Source organism: Apium graveolens, chromosome 4, assembly GCF_009905375.1.
Source record: "Apium graveolens cultivar Ventura chromosome 4, ASM990537v1, whole genome shotgun sequence".
Classification (NCBI taxonomy): domain Eukaryota; kingdom Viridiplantae; phylum Streptophyta; class Magnoliopsida; order Apiales; family Apiaceae; genus Apium; species Apium graveolens.
In genome coordinates this window covers 287,030,872-287,053,908 of record NC_133650.1, presented here as the reverse complement: position 1 = coordinate 287,053,908, position 23,037 = coordinate 287,030,872, and the positions used below count along the sequence as shown (strand labels likewise).

The window sequence follows — 23,037 nt, the reverse complement described above, 5'->3', positions numbered from 1 at the left end:
AGGGAGATCGACACCTTCTTCCGTACAAGGCCTCATAAGGCGGCATCCCGATGCTAGCATGAAAGCTATTGTTATAAGAAAACTCGATCAACGGCAGGTGATCATCCCAACTTCCTTTAAGGTCTATTGCACAGACTCTCAACATATCCTCTAGTGTCTGGATGGTCCTTTCACTCTGTCCATCCGTCTGGGGATGGTACGCGGTACTCATATTTAACTTGGTCCCCGCACATTCCTGAAAGCTCCTCCAAAATCTGGAGTTGAACCTTGGGTCTCGGTCTGAGACAATGGACGCTGGGACTCCATGTCGCGTTACTATTTCCTTAAGGTAAATGTCCACCAGTCTATCGACTGTGTATCTCTCATTGATAGGAATGAAATGAGCTGACTTTGTCAATCGGTCTATAATTACCCAAATGGCGTCGTGATTGGCTTTCGTCCTTGGCAAGCCTACAACAAAATCCATCGCTATCTGTTCCCATTTCCATTCGGGAATCTCCAGGGGTCGCAAAAGTCCACTGGGTCTCTGGTGCTCTGCCTTTACTCTTTGGCAAGTCAAACACTTGTTCACCCATTCTGCTACGTCCCTCTTCATGTTGGGCCACCAGTAATATTCCTTCAAATCCCTATACATCTTGGTACTTCCCGGGTGAATGGAATACCTTGAACTATGGCTTTCATCCAAAATCTCATCTTTAAGTTCTTGAACATTCGGAACCCAAATTCGGTAGGAATACCTCATTATCCCTTTATCATCTTTCTCAGTATGGATCTCCTCTCCAGTCATTGACTTTCTGTCTTCATTCATTATTTTCTCTTGGCACAATCTGATCTTTTCCAATAATTCTGGCTGCATTGAGATCTCAAAAAGCTTTTCAGTTCCGGTTCCGGTTACCTTTACCTCTATTTCCATTTTCTCAAAATCCCTTATCAATTCTTCCGAAGTCGTTATCATTCTGAGTCTTTCCTTTCTACTAAGGGCATCAGCCACCACATTGGCTTTCCCTGGATGATAGAGAATCTCACAATCGTAGTCCTTGATTAGTTCTAACCATCTCCTCTGGCGCATGTTGAGCTCTTTCTGCGTAAATATGTACTTGAGGCTCTTATGGTCTGTGAAAATCTCGCACTTCTCTCCATACAAGTAGTGCCTCCAAATTTTTAAAGCAAATACTATTGCCGCGAGCTCAAGGTCATGAGTAGGATATCTAACCTCGTATTCCTTCAGTTGTCTCGACGCATACGCAATGACCTTACCGTGCTGCATAAGCACACATCCTAATCCTTTGTGCGATGCGTCACTATATATCACAAAATCTCCTTTTCCATCCGGCAATGCCAATACCGGAGCCGTTATCAACCTTTTCTTTAACTCCTGAAAACTGTTCTCGCATTTCTCCGTCCATTCAAACTTCTCTGTCTTACGAGTAAGTCGTGTCAAAGGGGCTGCGATCTTCGCAAAGTCCTGCACAAATCTACGATAGTAGCCGGCCAATCCTATGAAACTCCTTACCTCTGTGGGTGTGGTTGGCCTTTCCCAATTTGAGACCGCCTCTATCTTGGAGGGGTCGACCAATACTCCTTCTTTATTGATCACATGTCCTAAAAACTGTACTTCATTCCGCCAGAATTCACACTTCGAGAATTTGGCATATAACTGCTCCTCTCTGAGTATTCCTAGAGCTATCCTCAAATGCTCTGCATGTTCTGCCTCAGTCCTTGAGTAGATCAAAATATCATCGATAAAAACTATCACACACTTGTCCAAGTACTTCTTAAATACTCTATTCATTAAATCCATGAAAGCTGCTGGGGCGTTGGTTAATCCAAAGGACATTACCAAGAACTCATAATGCCCATACCTGGTACGGAACGCTGTCTTGGAAATATCTTCGGGTTTAATCTTTAGTTGGTGATATCCAGTTCTCAGGTCAATCTTGGAAAAATAAACAGCATCCTTTAGCTGGTCGAACAGATCGTCTATTCTAGGTAATGGGTACCTGTTCTTTATGGTTAGCTTGTTCAACTCTCGATAGTCTATGCACAACCTCATGCTCCCATCTTTCTTCTTAACAAATAAAACTGGTGCTCCCCACGGGGACACACTGGGTCTTATCATACCCTTATCCAAGAGTTCCTGCAATTGGATAGCTAATTCCTTCATTTCTAACGGGGCTAACCGGTAAGGTGCTTTTGAAACTGGCGCCGTCCCTGGGGCCAACTCAATAGCAAATTCAATCACTCTATCGGGTGGTAATCCCGGAAGGTCTTGGGGGAATACATCCTCAAATTCGTTGACTACTGGAATATCTTGTAAGTTGGGCACTTCCTTCTGCGTGTCCACCACATAGGCTAGGTAGGCCTCACTTCCTTTTCGTAGCATCCTTTTGGCCTGAGCCATGGTCAAAAATTTATGCGTCTGCCTTTTTCCTCTAAATATAATTTCTTTCTTCCCGGGGATATTTAACTTAACTTTCTTCCCTTTACAGTCTATCTGAGCATCGTTGCTAGATAGCCAGTCCATTCCCAAAATTACATCAAACTCCCCTAATTTAAAAGGAATCAGATCAACACTGAAAGATTGCTCCCCTATGCCTATCTCGCAGGCGGGGTGAATCTGGTTAACAGGAATAATTTCATGATTGGCTATTTCTACTTGTAAGGGTTCTATCAAGGGTTTAGCCTTAAGTCTTAACTTACGCGCAAAGTCCTTTGATATAAAAGATTTAGTTGCTCCCGAATCAAATAAAACATTTGCACTGACTGAATTTAGAGAAAGGGTACCTGCTATCACATCTGAATCTTTCATAGCATCCTGGACTGTCATGTTGAAAGTCCTCGCAGTAGGTGGCTTATTGGAAGCAGCCCTGCTTGCTCCCGAAGCTGCTGGTTTGTTCATTGGGCATTCCTTCTTCCAATGACCCGAGCGTCCACACTGATGACAATTGGTGGTTGGAACGACAGCAGGGTTTAATGATGGGCACTTATTTGAATAGTGGCCCTCCCGACCGCACTTAAAACAGGTTACTGGCCTTTCCTTACACTCCCCAGTGTGATTCCTTCCACATCTGTTACAGGCTGGCAATGGGGGTCGAGACTGGTTGGAATAGGACATTCTTGACTTCTGGCCGCCCTGGCTCACACTCACACTCATTGGTCGCTTAAACCCAGTGTTCCTTCCTGGCAGGGACACTGCTCCTCGATTAAACCTAGTTGGGAAGCTCCTTCCTGCGGAACCTCCACCCATGCTCATACTTTTCCTCTTTATTCCTTTCTTCTCTCTTTCCTTCTGCATCTGCTCACTTCCAACTTCTACAATCGTTGCTTTTTGCACCAGAGTGGCATAGTCCGTAAGCTCAAGGATTGCCACCCTATTCTGAATCCATGGTTTCAGTCCCTGCTGAAACCTCCTAGCTTTCTTTTCCTCAGTGCTCACAAACTCCGGCACAAACCTTGATAATTCAGTAAATTTCGCTTCGTACTCTGCTACAGACAAGTCATTCTGCTTTAGCTCCAAGAACTTGAGCTCCATCTGGTTTTCCATAAACCTCGGGAAATACTTTCCCAGAAACAACTGGCTAAATCTCTCCCAGGTTATAATAGCATCTGTCTCCATGTTTTTCTTGGCCTCCCACCAGTAGTTAGCTTCTCCTTTCAGAAGGTAGGTAGCAAATACAGTTTTCTGTGCCTCATCGATACTCAAAATCTCAAAAGATTTCTCCATTTCCTTTAACCATGCCCTTGCCTCAACTGGGTCGGCTGATCCGTGGAACTCAGGGGGCTTAAGGGACTTAAAAGCCCTGAAAGAGTTTGCCACTGCATTGTTACTTCCTTGAGGGGGTGGGTTGGGTTGACGTTCCAAATTCTGTCTTAGGAGTTGCATGAACTGGCTCATGGGATCCATGCCTGGGTTTGGTACTGGTTGCTCAACCTCGGTTTCTCCTTCTTCAGCCTCTATCTCGAATCCCTCAACATTATACGTTTCCTCTTCCTCTTCATACAGGGAGTCATCCTGTTCCACATAATCCTCATCTTCCTCTTCACTGTGTTCTTGGTTTCTATTGTCCTGATTATGGCTTCCCTGGTCCTCAGACCCAGGGTTCGCCCTAGTTCCAATCTTTCTTGGCGGCATGATTCTGATAATAATAAAAACAATTATTGAGAAAAATTCAACGTTAGGTCACAATCATATACAACATTGTGCCTTGCACAGCTCTTATAATGGGGAGAACGTATATCGCAATTCTATTATTTTAAGAAAGTTCTAATACGAAGTGCAGTAATAATAATAATAAAACAGTGATCCCGTCACTATGGAACTGAACTGAAAGGAAACAAATATATACATAATGCGAGAATACATAGTTTGATCTGGTCAAAAGTACAACAGTGCTACAGTCATCTGTCCCAAAAGTGATACACAAGAGTCTATCTGTCTAGTCAGAAAAAGGGATGCTATATACAAGTCAACTATCCCGGAAAATTGGCTCTTACTAAGGCCTCGGCTAACTAGACAACTAGACTATTCCATCATCAATCCTGAATCACACACCGGAACGGGTCAGCTCCCAAACCCTTTCCATCGCACGACGGAAGATATAGTCGGCCTGCCGCCTGGAGATCCTACCATGCCTGTCCCCCTGGAGAGATCTGAGTCTCGCTCGGGACGTGAGCTCTATCCCCGTAAGCTCCCTCCTCAAGGATCGGGGTATAGAAGCCCTGGTCTCATAAGCTCGGGTACGCCTACCCGCCCTCTCTGCATCCAACTCCCTCCTGGCCTCATCCAGTCGGGCCTCGGCAACAGCCACTCGGGTCCTCAAAACATCCTGAACATATCCATGAGCTAACGAAGACTGTCTCTGGGCAGGGTCAAGAGGTGGTGAATCCGGAGCCGCTGAGGGTGCCTCCTCGGTCTGCCTAGGCTCGGAAGTATGGGTCTCTGAGCTGTCATCATCAGGAATCCAAGATAGTGGTGGAGGGGTAGGGGCTCTGACCACCGGAAGTGTGGGTAAAGGGATACCATCATACACTACCATAGGTCCAACACACTCCTCAGCTACTGGGACCTCATCCGGGTCCTCCTCATCTGAAATAGCAATGACCTCCGTCTCTGACTCCTCTGAGGGGTCCTCCTCATCCTCCTCCATCTCAGGCTCCTCCTGATCCTCAACATCTAGCAGTGCCTCATCATGCTCACGCTCGTACATCTCAGGGTCCTCCGTCTCAGGCGCCTACACATTAAACGAGCTAAGTTACTATCATGATACTTATAAGGGTTCCCGTAAGGGTTTTAGCTGTCAGTACTACTTTAAGTAGTCCGACCATGAACTTGGCAAGAGTTCTTATTATCTTTGTGAGTTTATTATTTTATCGTCGCATCATCTCTGAGGTTTATAACGCTTAGCTCTGATACCATTTCTGTAACACCCCCAGATCCGGGGTCGGGGATCCGGGTTGTCACGGTCTTTCTTTCCACAATATCACTTCACTTAATTAATAATAAATAACCTCATACTGTGACCCCACACTAACACACACCACAACCCGTTATAGTCTCAGAGATGAAATTGAAATAAGTACAAGTCTTTGAATCCACAATTTAAAATTATTACAACCCAAAATGATTACTTGATAATTTACAGTTAATTGCCGTTATCTGCCACAAGTTATAATTATACATAATTTGATTCTCAAAAGTAGATGGTCTAAACTACAATGGATCTACCTCTGCAGCTATAGCAGCTACAACATCAGCGGGAAGACGCGGGACGCTTCCCACGCGCTTGCGCTGGGTCTGCTGGAGTCTGGCCATCTCTCCTAACTGTTATTGTGTGATGAAGAAATAAAGCAAGAGTGAGCCTTACAGCTCGCAAGATAATATGTATAGTGATAACAATAATATAAGTATCTAAATGGATACTTGATAGCATCTCTATCATATGCAAGATAATTACTTACTAGATATAAGTAAAAACAAGGAATGAAGTTACCAATACTTCACCACACTTATATCATATATAAAGCTACTTGAACTGCCACCGTTCAAAGTATTATAGGTTTTAAGAAAAACATCCCATAGATGAGACCACAAGTTAAGACTTGAATAGATTCAATCTTTGAAATATTATTGAATGAAAAAGTTATGAGATACTTTATTTAGTCCCGATATATATATATATCCACATATATATATCCCGAAAACATTTCCTGGAACCTCTGTTATGTGAAGTATGAACAGAGTTCGAAACATCCAATGAATTTTGGAAAGGAAAAGAATTTTGGCATAAACCCGATATCTTGCTGATCAGGCAAAGATACCAATAAGTAACCTTTTCTACTAGTAGATGGATGAATCCCCCACCGGTCATCACCCTGGCCTCATAAGGACCTCGCGCTAGACCGTACCCCGGCCCCTCACGCGTTGATGGACTGCCACCCAGCCACTTACACAATAATAGACCGTACCCCGGCCTGTCGCTTATGCCGACTCAATGAGATGGGCTTACTTCCCGAACGTTGGGCAAGTAATCAATTCATTTACCAAATCTGCAACCTCGTTGCGAATATAAAATACACCACAGAGCCGGATTCCCCAGGTTTTGAGCGAGTATTTAAATCCCCTTAAAAAGGAAGATCTTAAATAAAAAAAATGAGTTTTGGGATCCGCTCTGACTTTTAAAAATCATTTTGAAGACTCGAAAACACTTTAAAGAGTGTTTGGAGTAAGGCTGATTTAATGAAGTAAATCAGTCCCCAGAATATTAGAAAATATCTGAATATTATTAATTAAATAATATTCCCATAAAGAATAGTCTTTATAAAAATAATTGAAGTAGAAGTATTAAAACTTATACTTGAAACGAGTATTAAATAACCAAAGATATACTTATATGAAAGTATTATCTTTATTTGAATAATCGAAAATAAGTTTGATTATTGACATCTTATTCTTTAATAAAATAAAGAATATATTTCAGCAAATAATCGGAGTCATAGATCCTCAAATGAATATTCAAATAATATTCAATAAATAAAATAAGCTGAGTCATAATACCTCGAATGAATATTATAAATAATATTCATTAAATAAAATAAAGGAATCATAAGTCCTCGAATAATATTCGAAATAATATTCAATAATAAAATAAAGTTTCAAGTTATCGAATAAACCTTATTCGATTAATAGTTTGGAAAACTATAACCATATATATATAAATATATATATATATATATATATATATATCCATATCCATATATACAAGATTACTCGGGATCCTCGACTCCCGGTTTTTAGAAAATATTTTCACCTTTGAGTCCCTATACTAAGGGTATATGCAAGATACAACTATCCTCTAGCATAGGTATTATCAAATAAACCAACAGATATATATCTCAAGAATATAAAACAGGCATGCATATATACCATATCACATGCTACAATATATCGCAACATTTGCTAAATAACAATCATGCAATATCACAAGATAATGCATAAACATACATTTACATCACAACAACAGTGTATCGGATAGAATACTTGCCTGAGCGACTTGGGGGTGAGAAAGGCTCGGGACGAGTCTGGTAACCTATAAACAACAAGTAAGTTGGAATTAAACCAAAATCACTTGTAAATCTATACTTTAACTAACTTAGACTCTAACGCTTGTTTTGCGCTCACCGATTTGCTTAAGTCACTCGGGTACCCTCGGCTCCATCATTTTTAATAATTTAATCTTTATGAGTTTTAAAGCGATTCCTTCGCGAATGACTTACCAACTGCCTAACACACTTACCATAAATGTTTCACACATTAATTAACCCTTTTTGGTCTTTAACCTATGTTTCAAAGTAAGGCGAGGGAAAAAGTTTCATTCGCGAAACGCCGTTACTTGAAACGGTCGTTTCTCTTAAACCGTAAATCAGAATCGAACGAACTACATATCAAAACGAAGCTCGTAACATGAGCTATCTAAACATGGCAGTGGTCATAATTTAGCAGGGGGTTCTCGGGTCCTAATGCTATGCACAAAAACAGTCCAAAGAAAATCGGACGTTACGACGGCTATGTTTACGTGATTTCCAAATTTTAACCCATTCACAAACAACCCAAATCAACCTTATTTCTAAGATGTACTGAAGTTTATCAGACTTTAATCTTAATCTGACATTTTGCTAATGCACACACTTTCACTTCATATGAATGATGAAAATTACTGTGGTGATTAAGCTATTTTAGACAAACAATTAAGTGTCATATGCATAAATTATGAGGACAAGTTCTGATGCTTAAACTCTGAAGAAACAAGTCAGTATTTGTATGAAGAATCACAGAAACAGACATTCACTTTTTGAGTACAGAAGCCATGTTCTGTTGACTGTTAAAATCTGATAAAAGTCAAGTTCTGATATTAAATCCTGATTGAAACTCTGATGCTTACGTGACATTATTTATTAACTTGACTTATTTGTGGTAAATACGGAAACGGTCATATTTTATCAGAATATAATTAAGTGAGAAAAAAACAGTCATAATTATTTGGTTAAGTGGGAAACGTGTTTGTCTTGAAAAACTGCATGTGCACATTAATTACTGCTTAGTTCTCGTGCCCACTAACTCCTACTTTAACTTTTTACTGACTGTTCACATGTTGCCAGGTTTAAATTATCTGCCATGCTTCAAAAATATATATGTTAAAAGATTTTCAAATCTTTTACCTACTTTTCTTATTCTCTCATCTCTCTTATTTTCTCTCACCCACTAATATTCTCTGAAGCTATTTTTCATATAGGCATTTTATCAAACACCTTGTAAACACTCTTTTTCTCATTTGATTTTTCACAGAAATGGCGCCAAAAGACATTGTTTTCAATGGAGCTAAGTTTGTTCCCAACAACTACTTGGCTATTCTTAGCAAGGGTGAAGCTCCATCAGAACTTCACTTCATTCAGGACTTCCTTGCTAACTCTGAGATTGGGTATGCTTTGACCCAACCAGAAGCAATCTCTGGAACTCAAGTGCTGGAGTTTTGGAGAAGTGGCATGTATGATGATGGTGGTGCTCATTGGGTCCCCAAGTATTATCTTTTCAACAGGGGATGATGCACTTGTAGTGACTTTGGCTACAGTTCGACGGGCTTTATATTTTCCAGAAAACTGTGTCTACAGTTCAACAGTTGAGGAGCCATCTTTTCAATAGATGGTGGCCAATCTGGGGTATGAAAAGACTTTGGCAAAGTTGGGTCAATTGAAGAGACCTCACATAAGGAGGGAATTCAGTTTCTTCTTTGACTCCATCACAAAGGCCTTTGCCAACAAATGTTCTAATTTTGATGCAATCCCAATTCTCAGTCAACAAATCGGGTATGCTCTCATTAATCAAACTCATTTTGATTATGCAAGTGCTATTTTAGGATTTATTGGGGATAGGATGACAGAAGATAGAAATACAGTTTACTTTGCTAGATTCTGTCAACTTATATATAGTTTTTGTTGCTCTGATGCACCCCAACTAGCAAGTGAGTTAATTGAACCATTTAAACTTGCTAAGAGAGCCTTTACTGACTTATTATCTACTGATAATAAGAAAATTGTTCTAAGACCCCTCCAAATTCCACAATCAGTCAAACAGTTTTTAGTAAACTCTGACCCAGCCAAATACACTGCTAAATTTCCTAATGTCCAACCAACCCAACTTCCATCAGCACCTACAACCACTACACAATCAACCATCTCTCAACCTCAAACAACTCAACCTACCATCAGAACATACTTCCAACCAGCTCAATCCTCACAACAACAACCATCAGCACCTACCATCAGACTTTCATTTTCCAGGCCTAAGAGGGCAAAGTCTGTTCCTCAACCTCCACAAAAAAGAAGGAAGACGATTCTCAGGGATGAATCTGATAGTGAAGAGGAAGCACAGGTTCATGCATCAGAACCTGTGACTGTGGAAGCTGAAAATGTGATTTTTCAGAAAGAAGTAGAAGCTGAAGGGTCAACTCATTAGATAAATGCTGAAGCTCAAAGTTCTGATACTTTGAAGAGAAAGAAAACTGTAAGTTCTGATGCAGATCAAGCAACTCCTTAACTATCAAGGAGATTAAAGAAAATGAGGGCAAAAAGGCACATGGCTAAGACTGAAAGAGATGTGTCCTAAGTCCAATCATGTATGATGATTTAGGAATAACTTTTATGTAATCTGTTTTAATTTCATTGATATTAATAAAAGACTTATTTTGGTTTTATTGCGGGCTTTATCTATTTAAGTGTTTAAATAAGATATACCATAGTTTAGAGTAAAGCTTTTTATGGATTATGATGAGATCATAATAATGAGACCTAAAAGATGATAACTCTAAACTTAAATATTTACTGGTCGTAGGATTACTAACTGGTAATTAGTAATCCGCAAAGATCGGTACATACTATGCTTGCTTCATTATGAAGGATGTCTGTGCTCATAGACATTTGTGTGGTGACACTATAGCTAGTATGTAGGTGCTTATTATAGAATAAGTTCACTGAACATGACTCACACAGCTGAACAACTGATGGAGTTCACTCACGTGTCAGCAGTTGTTCATATAGTGATAGTTGTACAAGTATCCTTAGACTTGAGGTCATCATAGTCATCTTGTGTACACTGAACTATGCTTTGGTTTAGTTCTTAGTCTCCAGGGACAATTATAAGGGCTCTATTGGGTATAGGAATTTGTACACGAAGATAGTGTATGATCAATAAAGGATCTACCCCTTTCAGTGAAGGAAGAGAATGTTCAATGTTGATCCACTTATGCTAGTTCAGGAATCTTTGGCCAGAGTGAATGAAATTAGAAAGGAGTTTCTAATTTATATTAAATAGAACTAAGCATAGTGAATGGGAAAGCAAATGATTAAATAAGATAGGCTTGACACAAGTTCCATGCCTTGTATTTAATCGTGGCATTGCAGGGTAGAAGGAATTGATTGTACGGTAACTACTCACTGAATAGGTTCTTGGTATTCTAAGCAGTGAATTCGTATTATCCGGATAGCCGCGATATGCTGAGAAGTATCCCTCACGATGTAGAATAAATATGATTAATTTATTAATTAATCATATTTAATGAATTAGAGAATTTATATAAATAATGATAAAATAGTTTTATTATTATTTATTTCTACTACCGGCTTAATATTGAACCTACTGGGTCACACCATAAAAGATAATGATTTAATGGTGGAGGAATTAATTAATAATGTCTGGTAATTATTTATTTATGAAATAAATAATTAATTAGCAGATTTAATAATTGATTAAATGAGATTTAATTAATTCTTAATATTATTAATTAAGAATTTAATTTTGGAAATTAAATTAAGTGAGAGAATTATTTTTCTAAAGTGTTTAGAAAAGGGATTAATGATTAAAAGGTGTTTTAATTATTAGTTAATTGGCTAATAAGAATAATCAATTAAAGGGTTAATAATAATAATATTTTATGGAAAATTTTCATCTGAAAATTTTGCCTATAAATATACTATTATAAACCCTATTTTCCTCAACCCAAAATAATTAACCCTAATTTTAAAGTAGAACAAGAGGGAGACAACTAATTCTCTCAACCTTTTCCTCCTCCATCACATTATACTCTTGGTGGATACCGGTGGAGTGCTTCACACTTGAGGAGCAGCTGCTAGGGATTTCCGTTCATCGTTCTTGGATCGCTATTAAAGTCCTCCATCTTTCCATTAACGTAAAGCTTCTTAAGGTAAACATACTGAACTACGAATTAAATATTATTTTTCGCATGGGTCCTGCGGAGGGTTTCGGTTTTTTTTTAAGATTTAAATTTACGTTTTCGTTGCGTTTATGTGCTAAAAACCCTTCAATGGCATCAGAGCTACTTGCGAAAAGTTTTTAATTCGTTTATGTGTTTAACTGTTTTTGATATATGAGCATGTACGTGATTCGCCATGATTTGATGTTGATATAATATGCTTATATATGTATGGTTTTGAATATATGATATTCATGTGAGTTGTATAATCATAAGATGATTATGTAATCTGTATATATACTGATATATACATTATTTATGTTTGTTCTAATTATGAGAATCATATTAGATACAGATTCTGAATTGGCTGCTATAGATTTGCTGAAATCTGGGTCTGGTGTCCGATTTACGCAAACGAATACCCTATTCCATAGGTAAACGAGCGTATGAACAAAACTGATAGCTAATGCTATCAACAACTCGTCTGTAACGCGTTTGACGTCGTTTACTGCCCGTAAACAGTGATTCTTGTTTTTCTGATTTGATTCTGATTTTTCTAATTTTTATCATATTTTTTTTATGATTAGATCATGGATAATATGATATGTTAAGATCAGATTATGTGTTTTAACATGCTTTTATGTGTTGTATGAGCATGGTGGATGGTTATGGCCTTTCGACCTTAGTGTAATAGTTTTGGTTTTGGTTTTAAATACGACTTGCATGTCGTCAATCTTTGTAATCATAAATCTCGAATGTAACTCGAGTTATTCTTGTAAGTTCATTAGATTAGTTTTACTTTCAATCATGTAATATAATTGAAGACTCAAGAAGGCTATCCAATGGAGGTGATACAAAGAAGAAGACGAGGCATACAAGAATGGGGCCATAACCAAACACATTTACTTTATTGGACTTTACATTTACTTGGTTATTTAATTTTATATATGAGATATATGCCTATGTTTACCATGCGATGATAGATTTAGGTGAACTTAAATCAATATAAGGCGTGCTCTAGAAAATCTAGAATAGGAATCGTTTCTTGCCTTAACAATAATATTATGAATACAATCATGAGATTCTTGTGTTTATAAAACACGTAATTAAATATGAATTTTCAATATTGAGTGAAAGGATGATTCTGTCAAAAGCAGATTTCTATCTGTAAGAAAGGGGTATTAAGTGACGCCTCTTGACAATGCTCCCCCCGATCTGGGAATCATCTGATTATCGATTATTGATTTGAAATATTTAATTTAAAAGGAAGAATCTCTTTATAATATGATTATGATTGTAACATAATATAATCCCTCTAAAATTAAATAATATCAAGTAGTAATTGGTCAATGACACAACGGGCTTATGTCGGTCATAGCCTTCCAACATGGTAGAATGTGGTTCTTATTTTTAAATCATTGTCATTTCGTGCTACAGCCGAGGGCTTTGATTTCGAAATAAGAAATACTTGTCTATTACATAGAAATGTGTACATTGAATTAGAATCTAAAGGTCGTTACATGCTACAACTGTGGGCCGTTGGAGACTGATTCAATTGTACGAAATGTTGGGTTAGACTTGACTTAGAATATTGAGTTTGTCGTTCTACAGCCGTGACTCAATTATTCAAGAGGCTAAAGTTTTATTAGGGAATAACATAAGATGTAATTGACAAGAGTTGTCTGCCTATTGAACATCACATGATGTTTCGTGCTACAGCCGAGGTTGTGTGATGGAATGTAGGATCCCTATTCCCACTAGCATTATGAATGCTTAATTTTCACTTAGGGGTTGTATAAATTAGATAAACTAGTGGGAGCCACTTATGAATAAAGACCCGATTCATATAGTGTCTTGAAATGAAATTGAATATTTGCTAAGTGTTGTTATGTGTTCATCATTTACAGATTTACTATATTCGTTATGTCTTCTGCACTCACTCCGGAGTATACTAGATGTTCACAAGTTGACTGGTCCTAATTTTGCTGACTGGCTTCGAAACTTGAGAATTGTTCTCAGGGTTGAGAAGCTGAAATATGTGCTGGACTCACCTAAGCCTACTGAACCTGCTAGCGATGCATATAATGATGAACATGTTGTATATCGTAAGTGGATAAATGATGCAAATGTTGCTCAATGCATCATGCTAGCTTCCATGAACATTGAGCTACAGAAGTAACATGAGCATAAGGATGTTCACACTATCCTCATGCATCTACAAGAGTTGTATGATGTGGCAGGGAGGACAGCTCAATATGAGATAATGAAGGAACTGTTCGGTTGTAGGATGTCTGAGGGATCATCTGTGAATGACCATTTACTTAAGATGATCAATTTGATTGAACGTCTTGGACAACTTGGTTTTGCCATGGATGGGGAGCTGAGCTAAGACTTGGTCTTACAATCACTTCCGAGTTCATTCTCGCAGTTTGTTGTGAACTTTCACATGAATAAGCTGGATGTCATCCTGCCTGAACTCCACAACATGTTGAAGACTGCGGAATCGAATTTTCCCCTAAGAAGAGTTATGTTCTTCTAATTGGTGAAGGTTCCAATCCTAAGAAAAGGAAGAAGAACCCTTCCAAGAAGAAGAAAGTAGGTGAGAAAAAGCCGGTTCCACCAAAAGCTGAAGACCCCAAGAGCGAAGTTGTTTGCTTTCACTGTAACAAGGTGGGGCACTGGAAGAGGAACTGCAAGGTTTACCTTGCAGAATTGAAGAAGAAGAAGGGTAGTGAGACTACCACTTCTGATTCAGGTATGTTCATGATCGAAGTTAAAATGTCACTAAGTCAAATTTTTACTTGGGTATTAGAAACTGCCTGTGGTTCTCATATTTGCAATTTGTTACAGGGACTAAGGAGAAGTAGGACTCTTGAAGAAGAGGAGGTGATTCTACGGATGGGAAATGGAGCAAGAGTTGTTGTTGAAGCTATAGGATCATTTCAGTTACATATGCCTACGGGAAAGACTATTGTTCTAAATAATTGTTATTTTGTTCCCTCGATTGTGAGGAATATTATTTTTATTCCATGTTAGACTTGGCTGGATTTTCGTTTGTTATTCAGAATAATAAATGTTCAATTCTTAGAGATAATGTTCTTTATGGAAGTGGTATTTTAAATAATGGTTTGTATGTATGTGACGTAGAGCATAATTTACTACAACTTGAACATGCTAATAAAAGAAAAAGGGATGATGAAAATCTCACTTTCTTGTGGCACTGCGGACTTGGTCATATTAGTGAAAATAGACTGCGGACATTGCATAAGGAAGGGTTACTTGACCCCTTTGATTTTGAATCATATCCTACATGCGAGTCTTGTCTATTGGGTAAAATGACCAAATCTCCATTTAGTGGACATGGAGAGAGGGCTGCAGATTTGCTAGGATCGGTACACACAGATGTATGTGGACCAATGTCTACGCAAGCCATGGGTGGATTTTCATACTTTATTACTTTCATAAATGATCGATCTAGATTCAAATATGTGTATTTGATGAAACACAAGTCTGAAGCCTTTGAAAAGTTCAAAGAATATAAGTATAAAGTGGAGAAACAAACCAAACATAGTATTATAACTCTTCGATCAGATCGAGGTGGTGAATACTTGAATGGAGAGTTTCTAGCTTATCTCAAAGAAAATGGTATAGTCTCCCAGTGGACTCCTCCATATACTCCACAGTTGAATGGGGTATCTGAAAGGAGAAATCGAACTTTGTTAGACATGGTTCGGTCCATGATGAGCTATGCGAATCTTCCAGTATTCTTGTGGGGTTATGCATTGGAAACCTCAGCATATTTACAGAATAATGTGCCTTCCAAATCTGTTCCTCAAACTCCATATGAGATATGGAAAGAAAGGAAACCGAGTCTTAAACACGTTAAGATTTAGGGATGTCCAGCTTATGTCAAGAAAGTTGACCCAGATAAGCTGGAATCTCGATCTGTAAAATGTAATTTTGTGGGATATCCTAAAGAGACTTTAGGGTATTACTTTTACACCGATCATCAGGTGTTTGTCTCCAGACATGCTACCTTCTTGGAAAAGCATTTTATCCTTGAAGGAAACAGTGGGAGCAAAATTGAACTTGATGAAGTTCAAGAAGCACAAACTACTACGGATCAAGTGGAAATACCTGTTTAGACTGAACAACCTTCTGTGGAACAGCCCATTCGTAGGTCAGGGAGAGTGTCTCGCCAACCTAGGAGGTATTATGGCCTTGTCTTTGAGAATGACAATGAGTTGTCAATCATTGATGATGATGACCCTATGACCTATAATAAGGCTATGAGTAGTGTTGACTCAGAGAAATGGCATAGTGCCATGAAATCCAAAATGGAATCTATGTATACCAACCAAGTATGGACTCTGGTTGAGGCGCCTGAAGGTGTTAAGCCTATAGGGTGCAAGTGGGTGTACAAAAGAAAGATTGGAGCAGATGGGCTGGTGGAGACCTATAAGGCCAGGCTCGTGGTAAAAGGATTCAGACAAAGGCAAGGGATTGACTTTGATGAAACTTTTTTGCCTGTAGCCCTGTTAAAATCAATTCGGATTTTGCTTCCGATTGCTGCTTACTACGACTATGAGATCTGGCAAATGGACGTGAAAATGGTCATCCTCAATGGGAAACTTGAAGAGGAAGTGTATATCACACAGCCAGAGGGTTTTCTTTCCAAGGGAAATGAACACCTAGTGTGTAAGCTGCTGCGAACCATATATGGTTTAAAGTAAGCTTCTCGTAGATGGAACATCCATTTTGATGAGACAATCAAAGAGTTTGGTTTTATCAAAAACATAGATGAACCATGTGTCTACAAAAAGGTTAGTGGGAGCGCGGTAACATTTCTTGTATTGTATTGAAAGAGGAGACGTCAAGAGAGTTGACACACATAACAACGTAGCAGACCCACTCACAAAGCCACTTTCTCAAAGTCACTTTAATCGTCATAAAGACAAGATGGGTATTATATACCAGAGTGATTGGCTTTAGTACATGTGGGAGATTGAAAGAGATGTGTCTGAAGTCCAATCATGTATGATGATTTAGGAATAACTTTTATGTACACTGTTTTGATTTCATTGATATTAATAAAAGACTTGTTTTGGTTTTATTGTGGGCTTTATCTATTTAAGTGTTTAAATAAGATATACCATAGTTTAGAGTAAAGCTTTTTATGGATTATGATGAGATCATAATAATGAGACCTAAAAGATGATAACTCTAAACTTAAATATTTCCTGGTCATAGGATTACTAACTGGTAATTAGTAATCCGCAAAGATCGATACATACTATGCTTATTTCATTATGAAGGATGTCTGTTCTCATAAACATTTGTGTGGTAACACTATAGCTAGTATGTAGGTGCTTATTATAGAATAAGTTCACTGAACATGACACACATAGCTGAACAACTGATGGAGTTCACTCACGTGTCAGCAGTTGTTCACATAGTGATAGTTGTACAAGTATCCTTAGACTTGAGGTCAGCATAGTCATCTTGTGTACACTGAACTATGCTTTGGTTTAGTTCTTAGTCTCCGGGGACAATTATAAGGGCTCTACTGGGTATAGGAATTTGTACACGAAGATAGTGTATGATCAATAAAGGATCTACCCCTTCCAGTAAAGGAAGAGAATGTTCAATGTTGATCCACTTATGCTAGTTCAGGAATCTCTGGCCAGAGTGAATGAAATTAGAAAGGAGTTTCTAATTTACATTAAATAGAACTAAGCATAGTGAATGGGAAAGCAAATGATTAATTAAGATAGGCTTGACACAAGTTCCATGCCTTGTATTTAATCATGACATTGCAGGGTAGAAGGAATTGATTGTACGGTAACTACTCACTGAATAGGTTCTTGGTATTCTAAGCAGTGAATTCGTATTATCCGGATAGTCACGATATGCTGAGAAGTATCCCTCGCGATGTAGAATAAATATGATTAATTTATTAATTAATCATATTTAATGAATTAGAGAATTTATATAAATAATAATAAAATAGTTTTATTATTATTTATTTCTACTACCGGCTTAATATTGAACCTACAGGGTCACACCATAAAAGAGAATGATTTAATGGTGGAGGAATTAATTAATAATGGCTGGTAATTATTTATTTATGAAATAAATAATTAATTAGCAGATTTTATAATTGATTAAATGAGATTTAATTAATTCTTAATATTATTAATTAAGAATTTAATTTTGGAAATTAAATTAAGTGAGAGAATTATTTTTCTAAAGTGTTTAGAAAAGGGATTAATGATTAAAAGGTGTTTTAATTATTAGTTAATTGGTTAATAAGAATAATCAATTAAAGGGTTAATAATAATAATATTTTATGAAAAAATTTCAACTGAAATTTTTGTCTATAAATATACTATTATAAACCCTATTTGCCTCAACCCAAAATAACTAACCCTAATTCTAAAGTAGAACAAGAGGGAGGCAACTAATTCTCTCAACCTCTTCCTCCTCCATCACATTATACTTTTGGTGGATACCGGTGGAGTGCTTCACACTTGAGGAGCAGCTGCTAGGGATTTCCGTTCATCGTTCTTGGATCGCTATTAAAGACCTCCATCTTTCCATTAACGTAAAGCTTTTTAAGGTAAACATACTGAACTACGAATTAAATATTATTTTTCGCATGGATCCGGCGGAGGGTTTCGGTTTTTTTTTAAGATTTAAATTTACGTTTTCGTTGCGTTTATGTGCTAAAAACCCTTCAAAGACTCCATCAGAGGATACTGAAGCAGTTGAGGAAGGGGATCAAGACTCTCTGATCTCACAGCCAATTGTACTTGAAGCTTTGCCATCTCCATCTCAAGCACAAGACACTGCTCAAGATACTGTGCTCACACCTCCTGTCTCTCCTATTCATGCCAAAGCTACATATAATGTTAAAGAACAAGCTGCAAGTTCTAAAATAGATATTCACAATCTATATATACCAACTGTTCTTTATCTGAAAGCTCCAACAACAACAGCTCAGCCATCTACAGTCAACTCTCCAATCTTAAATGCTGAGATACCATCTACACCTATTCTGGAGATAAATTCTGATGATCAGAATTTAGATGAAGTTGTTCCAGAATCTTCAGTTGCCTCACATACTCTTGTACTGTCAAAAGATAATGAGTCTTCCTCAAGTTCTGAAGACAGTGTTTCTGTTGATACTCCAGCTCCCATTCTGGGAAAGGAAGCACTTATTGATAAATTTGTTGAGCAAGATGCTCCTATTCCTTGGGAATATACTCACAGAGGTGTGGAGTGGACCAAGAAGTGGAATGAAACTGATTTCATTCCAAGCTCCAAAGTACTGACAGACCATATTGGAAAAGCTGATGAGTTGCTCACAAATTCTGATTTCAAGACACAACTTAAAGTCACAGCTCTGTCTACCAAAAATCTTCAAGGTCTACACTCTGTTACTCATGAAAAGGTTGACAAACTTCTTGAAAAGGCTGAAAAGATGGATATGAAGACCAAGCTTGATAAAAAGAGGTTTATCAGACCTATTTTTGAGAAAGTTGAAGCCATTCAGAAGATGCAAGAGAAGCAACAGGCCCAAATTACTGAGGTCCTACAAAATCAAGCCTCTCAGAAAGCTCAATTGAATGAAATCCAATCTTTAGTTGAACTTCTTCTCTCTCTCTCTCCTACTACCTGATGATGCCAAAAAGGGGGAGAAGATAGTTAAGTCCAAATGCTCTTGTGATCAAGTACTGAAGAAGAAAGATGATGAAGCTGATGACCAGGGAAACCCTAGCAAGGGTAGAGGTCAAGTTCAAAGTAAAGAGCACATCAGCAAGGTTTCTTCAAGGAAACTAATTACTGATGTAAGTAAATCTTCTTTTCAAAAGAAGACAAGTTCTGAAGCTGCTCAAATTCAAAATCTGATAGCAAGTGCTGATAATTAAAATCTGATATCAATTCCTGACGAGTAAAGTCTGATGACAAAGCCTGATGTTCAGATACAAGGTGGAAGTCAAGACTCTCAAAAGTTTATGCAAACTCTGAAGCTAAAGGGGAAGCAGACTACAGTCTACTACAAGGATCCCAAGATTTAGGCACTTGATGAGGAAATTGCTAGAAGATAATTTCTGAAGCATAATCCTGGAATGGATTTAGAAAATCTCAAGGAGGAAGAAGCTAGATTTAAAGCTGAAAAGAAAAATCTAAAGACAAAAGTTTCTGTTGCAAAGAGACCTCCAAGGCCTAAAAAAGGCATTGTGATCAAGGAGAAGTCAAATATTGAGGCATCAAAGCACAAAATAAGATCACAGATTGAGATTGATCCCAAAGACAAAGGGAAGGGAAAAGTTGATGAACTAATCAAGCCACTAGAGATGAAAATTCCTCAAATCCTGATGAAACCAGTGTGCAAAATGGTTCAAGCTACTGATGATACTCTTGCTGAAGATGAAGATGTTCAAACTCTGAAAAGAAGGAAGATTTCCGAAGAATCAAAGACAACCTCTGACAGTGCTCAAGTTGTTCAGAGTGAAGAACTGCAAGCTACAAAAGAAACAGCAAGTTCTGATAAAATTATCAAGACATCAACCTCTGACATAGCTCAAGTTAATTTAGACAAGATGAAAGTAGCTGACAAAAAGAAACTCCTATGGAAAAATGTCAAACCATCAGATCCAAAGAAAAGCCAATTACTGTCTAATTTCATGACCATTGGGTTAAATGCTAGAGAACCAAGAGACAGGGCTGGACTAGGTTCTGATGAAGCTAAGATCAAGACAGGAGTTGAAGTTTCTACTAGAGATCCATTTTTTCTAACTGACAAACCTCTTGAAGATGTTACACAGAAACACCTTGATAAGGTTATCTCTGTTCAAGTGGTACTGGATGCTCATGACAAGTACAATGTCAAGGAAAATCTGATTCTATTTATTGAAGATGGAAGGACATATCAGATGTCAGAATCAGATATGCTGTACAAATCACTGAAAGAACTTCAATTCTTTTATTACCTTTTGGAGGTAAAGTCTGATATTACCAGAAGATGGTCAAATTTCATATTGAAGACCATAAGAGATAAAGCTAGAATTTCTGGTTCAAGGGTTACAGAATTCATTCCTAATATTATTACAGATGATGGAAGTGAAATTCCAATGAAGAAGGATTCTGTTAAACTTGAAGTGATACTGAAAGAGAAATGTCTATGCTACAATGAAGATTCTTCTCATCCAAAGGTAATAAGACTAGGTGATGGTTTAAAAAGAAACCATATCTCTACTTTAAGGATTGCAATCTACCAGATTGGAAGTCAGAATGAAGAGATGAAGCAAGTCAAGACTATACTATCTCAAGTCCTGAGGATTAAAGAAGAAAAGCTGATATCAAGCTTTGTCAAGAATCATTTTGGATTCAGATTGACTTAGTGAGCTTGGTAAAAGCTACAAGGACTGTAAGTTGTAGTTATTTATCTAGTTAAACTCTTATTGCATTTGTACTTAAAATGTTTTTGACATCATCAAATCTATTAACTTGTATATTTTGCATAATTTAAAGTTGGGGGAGATTGTTAGATATATTTGAGATGTCATGTCTAATATGATTTGTGTTTAGTTTTCAGAACTTAACAACTGGACAAATTAGGACTTACTGAAATCAGGACTTACTGGAAGTTAGAACTGAATATCAGAACTTAAGGTCATATCAGAACTTAAGTGCGTGAAGAGTTTCAGATAAAGAATGAAGCTGATTTACAGGAGAAGATCGAGACTAAAATAAAAGAAGATATGCATGGAAAGAGTTAGAAGACTGGAAGACTTGTAGAAGATATCTGATTGATATATTTTAGGAGATATAATTGTATTTCATATCAATTAGAAATATCTTGTAACTGTGTACTATATAAACACAGACTTAGGGTTTATACTATATGTGTTATCATTATCGAGAAGATTATACATTGTAACCTAGCAGCTCTTAGTGATATTTGTTCATCACTGAGAGAGAACAACAGTTCATATTATAACAGAGTTTATTGAATATACTTGATCTTTGTTACATACTTGTATTAAATCGATTTGATTGTATAAATAATGTATTCAACCCCCTTCTATAGTGTTGTGTGACCTAACATGTATAATTACCTTAGTCGAGCCCTGTTCCATGTATTTGGGACTTGTGTATCATTTAGGTAGCTCATCTTGTAGGTTCCCGGGCGTAGTACTTCTTTGACTTTATACGGTCCTTCCCTGTTAGGCTGCAACTCGTCTTGATTTGTTAGGTCTGAAGCTTTTGTGTACTGGAGGACCAATTCTCCGACTTCGTACTCTATGATTTTGGCTTTCTTTCCAAAGTAGAGGTTTGTCTTTTCTTTGTATTTTTCCATTTTCTGAACAGCGCGGTCTCTTACTTCATCAAGTAGTTCCATATTCGTCTTTGGTCCTTCTATGTTGGAAACTTTGTCAAAATGAATGACTTTGTGAGATGGTGATCCGGTTTCCATTGGGAGCCAGGCCTCCGAGCCGTAATCTAGTTTGAAGGGAGTTTTCCCGGTGCCTATTCTTGGGGTAGTTATATATTATCACAAGACTTTCGGGAGTTTGTCTGGACAAGTCTTTTTGGATTCTTCTAATCTTTTTTCAAGTCCCTGGAGGATTATTCTATTTGTTACCTCCACTTGCCCATTTCCCTGGGGATGTGCCACATAAAACCTTTTGTGCTTTATTCCGATCTCTTTGAGAAACTTCAAAGTATGAGCCTATGTATGGAGGCCCGTTATCTGAGACTAACACCACCGGGATCCCGAACCTCATCAAGATGGAATCTATGAATTTGATGCAATCTTGCTGATTAATTATGCGCATTGCTTTTGCTTCGGCCCATTTTGTCATGTAATCAATAGCCACCATCACGTAGCAGAGGTCACCTTTTTCCCGGGGTAAAGGTCTCACAATGACAATGCCCTAGATGGTAAACGGGATCGGGGAAAGTACTGAAGCAGAAAAGCTCGGGCTTTGCTTCGAAACGGGATCGGGGAAAGTACTGAAGCAGAAAGGCTCGGGCTTTGCTTTGAAACATTGCTGAACATCTGACACCGGTTGCATTTCTTTACATACTCAACTGTATCGGCGTGAATTATGGGCCAGTAGTACCCTTGCCGGATTATATTGTATGCTAAAACCTTTTTCGCCAAGTGATATCCATAGATGCCTTCATGTATTCCCGGAGATAAATCGGCTTCATTCGGGTCCACACATTTGAGAGTTGGGGCTGAGAAAGTTCGTCTATAGAGATG

At 37.9% G+C, this 23,037-nt stretch overlaps 1 protein-coding gene across 1 annotated transcript; it reads right to left on the bottom strand.

Moving 5' to 3' along the window:
- Window positions 1-21,882: 21,882 nt before the first annotated feature.
- On the bottom strand, window positions 21,883-22,651 carry LOC141719798 (uncharacterized). The gene is made up of 2 exons (XM_074522175.1): window positions 22,414-22,651; window positions 21,883-22,298 (listed from the first exon to the last, which is right to left on the bottom strand). Exons 1-2 carry the CDS (start codon window positions 22,649-22,651, stop codon window positions 21,883-21,885), a joined length of 654 nt encoding a protein of 217 aa, XP_074378276.1.
- Between the last annotated feature and the right edge of the window lie 386 nt (window positions 22,652-23,037).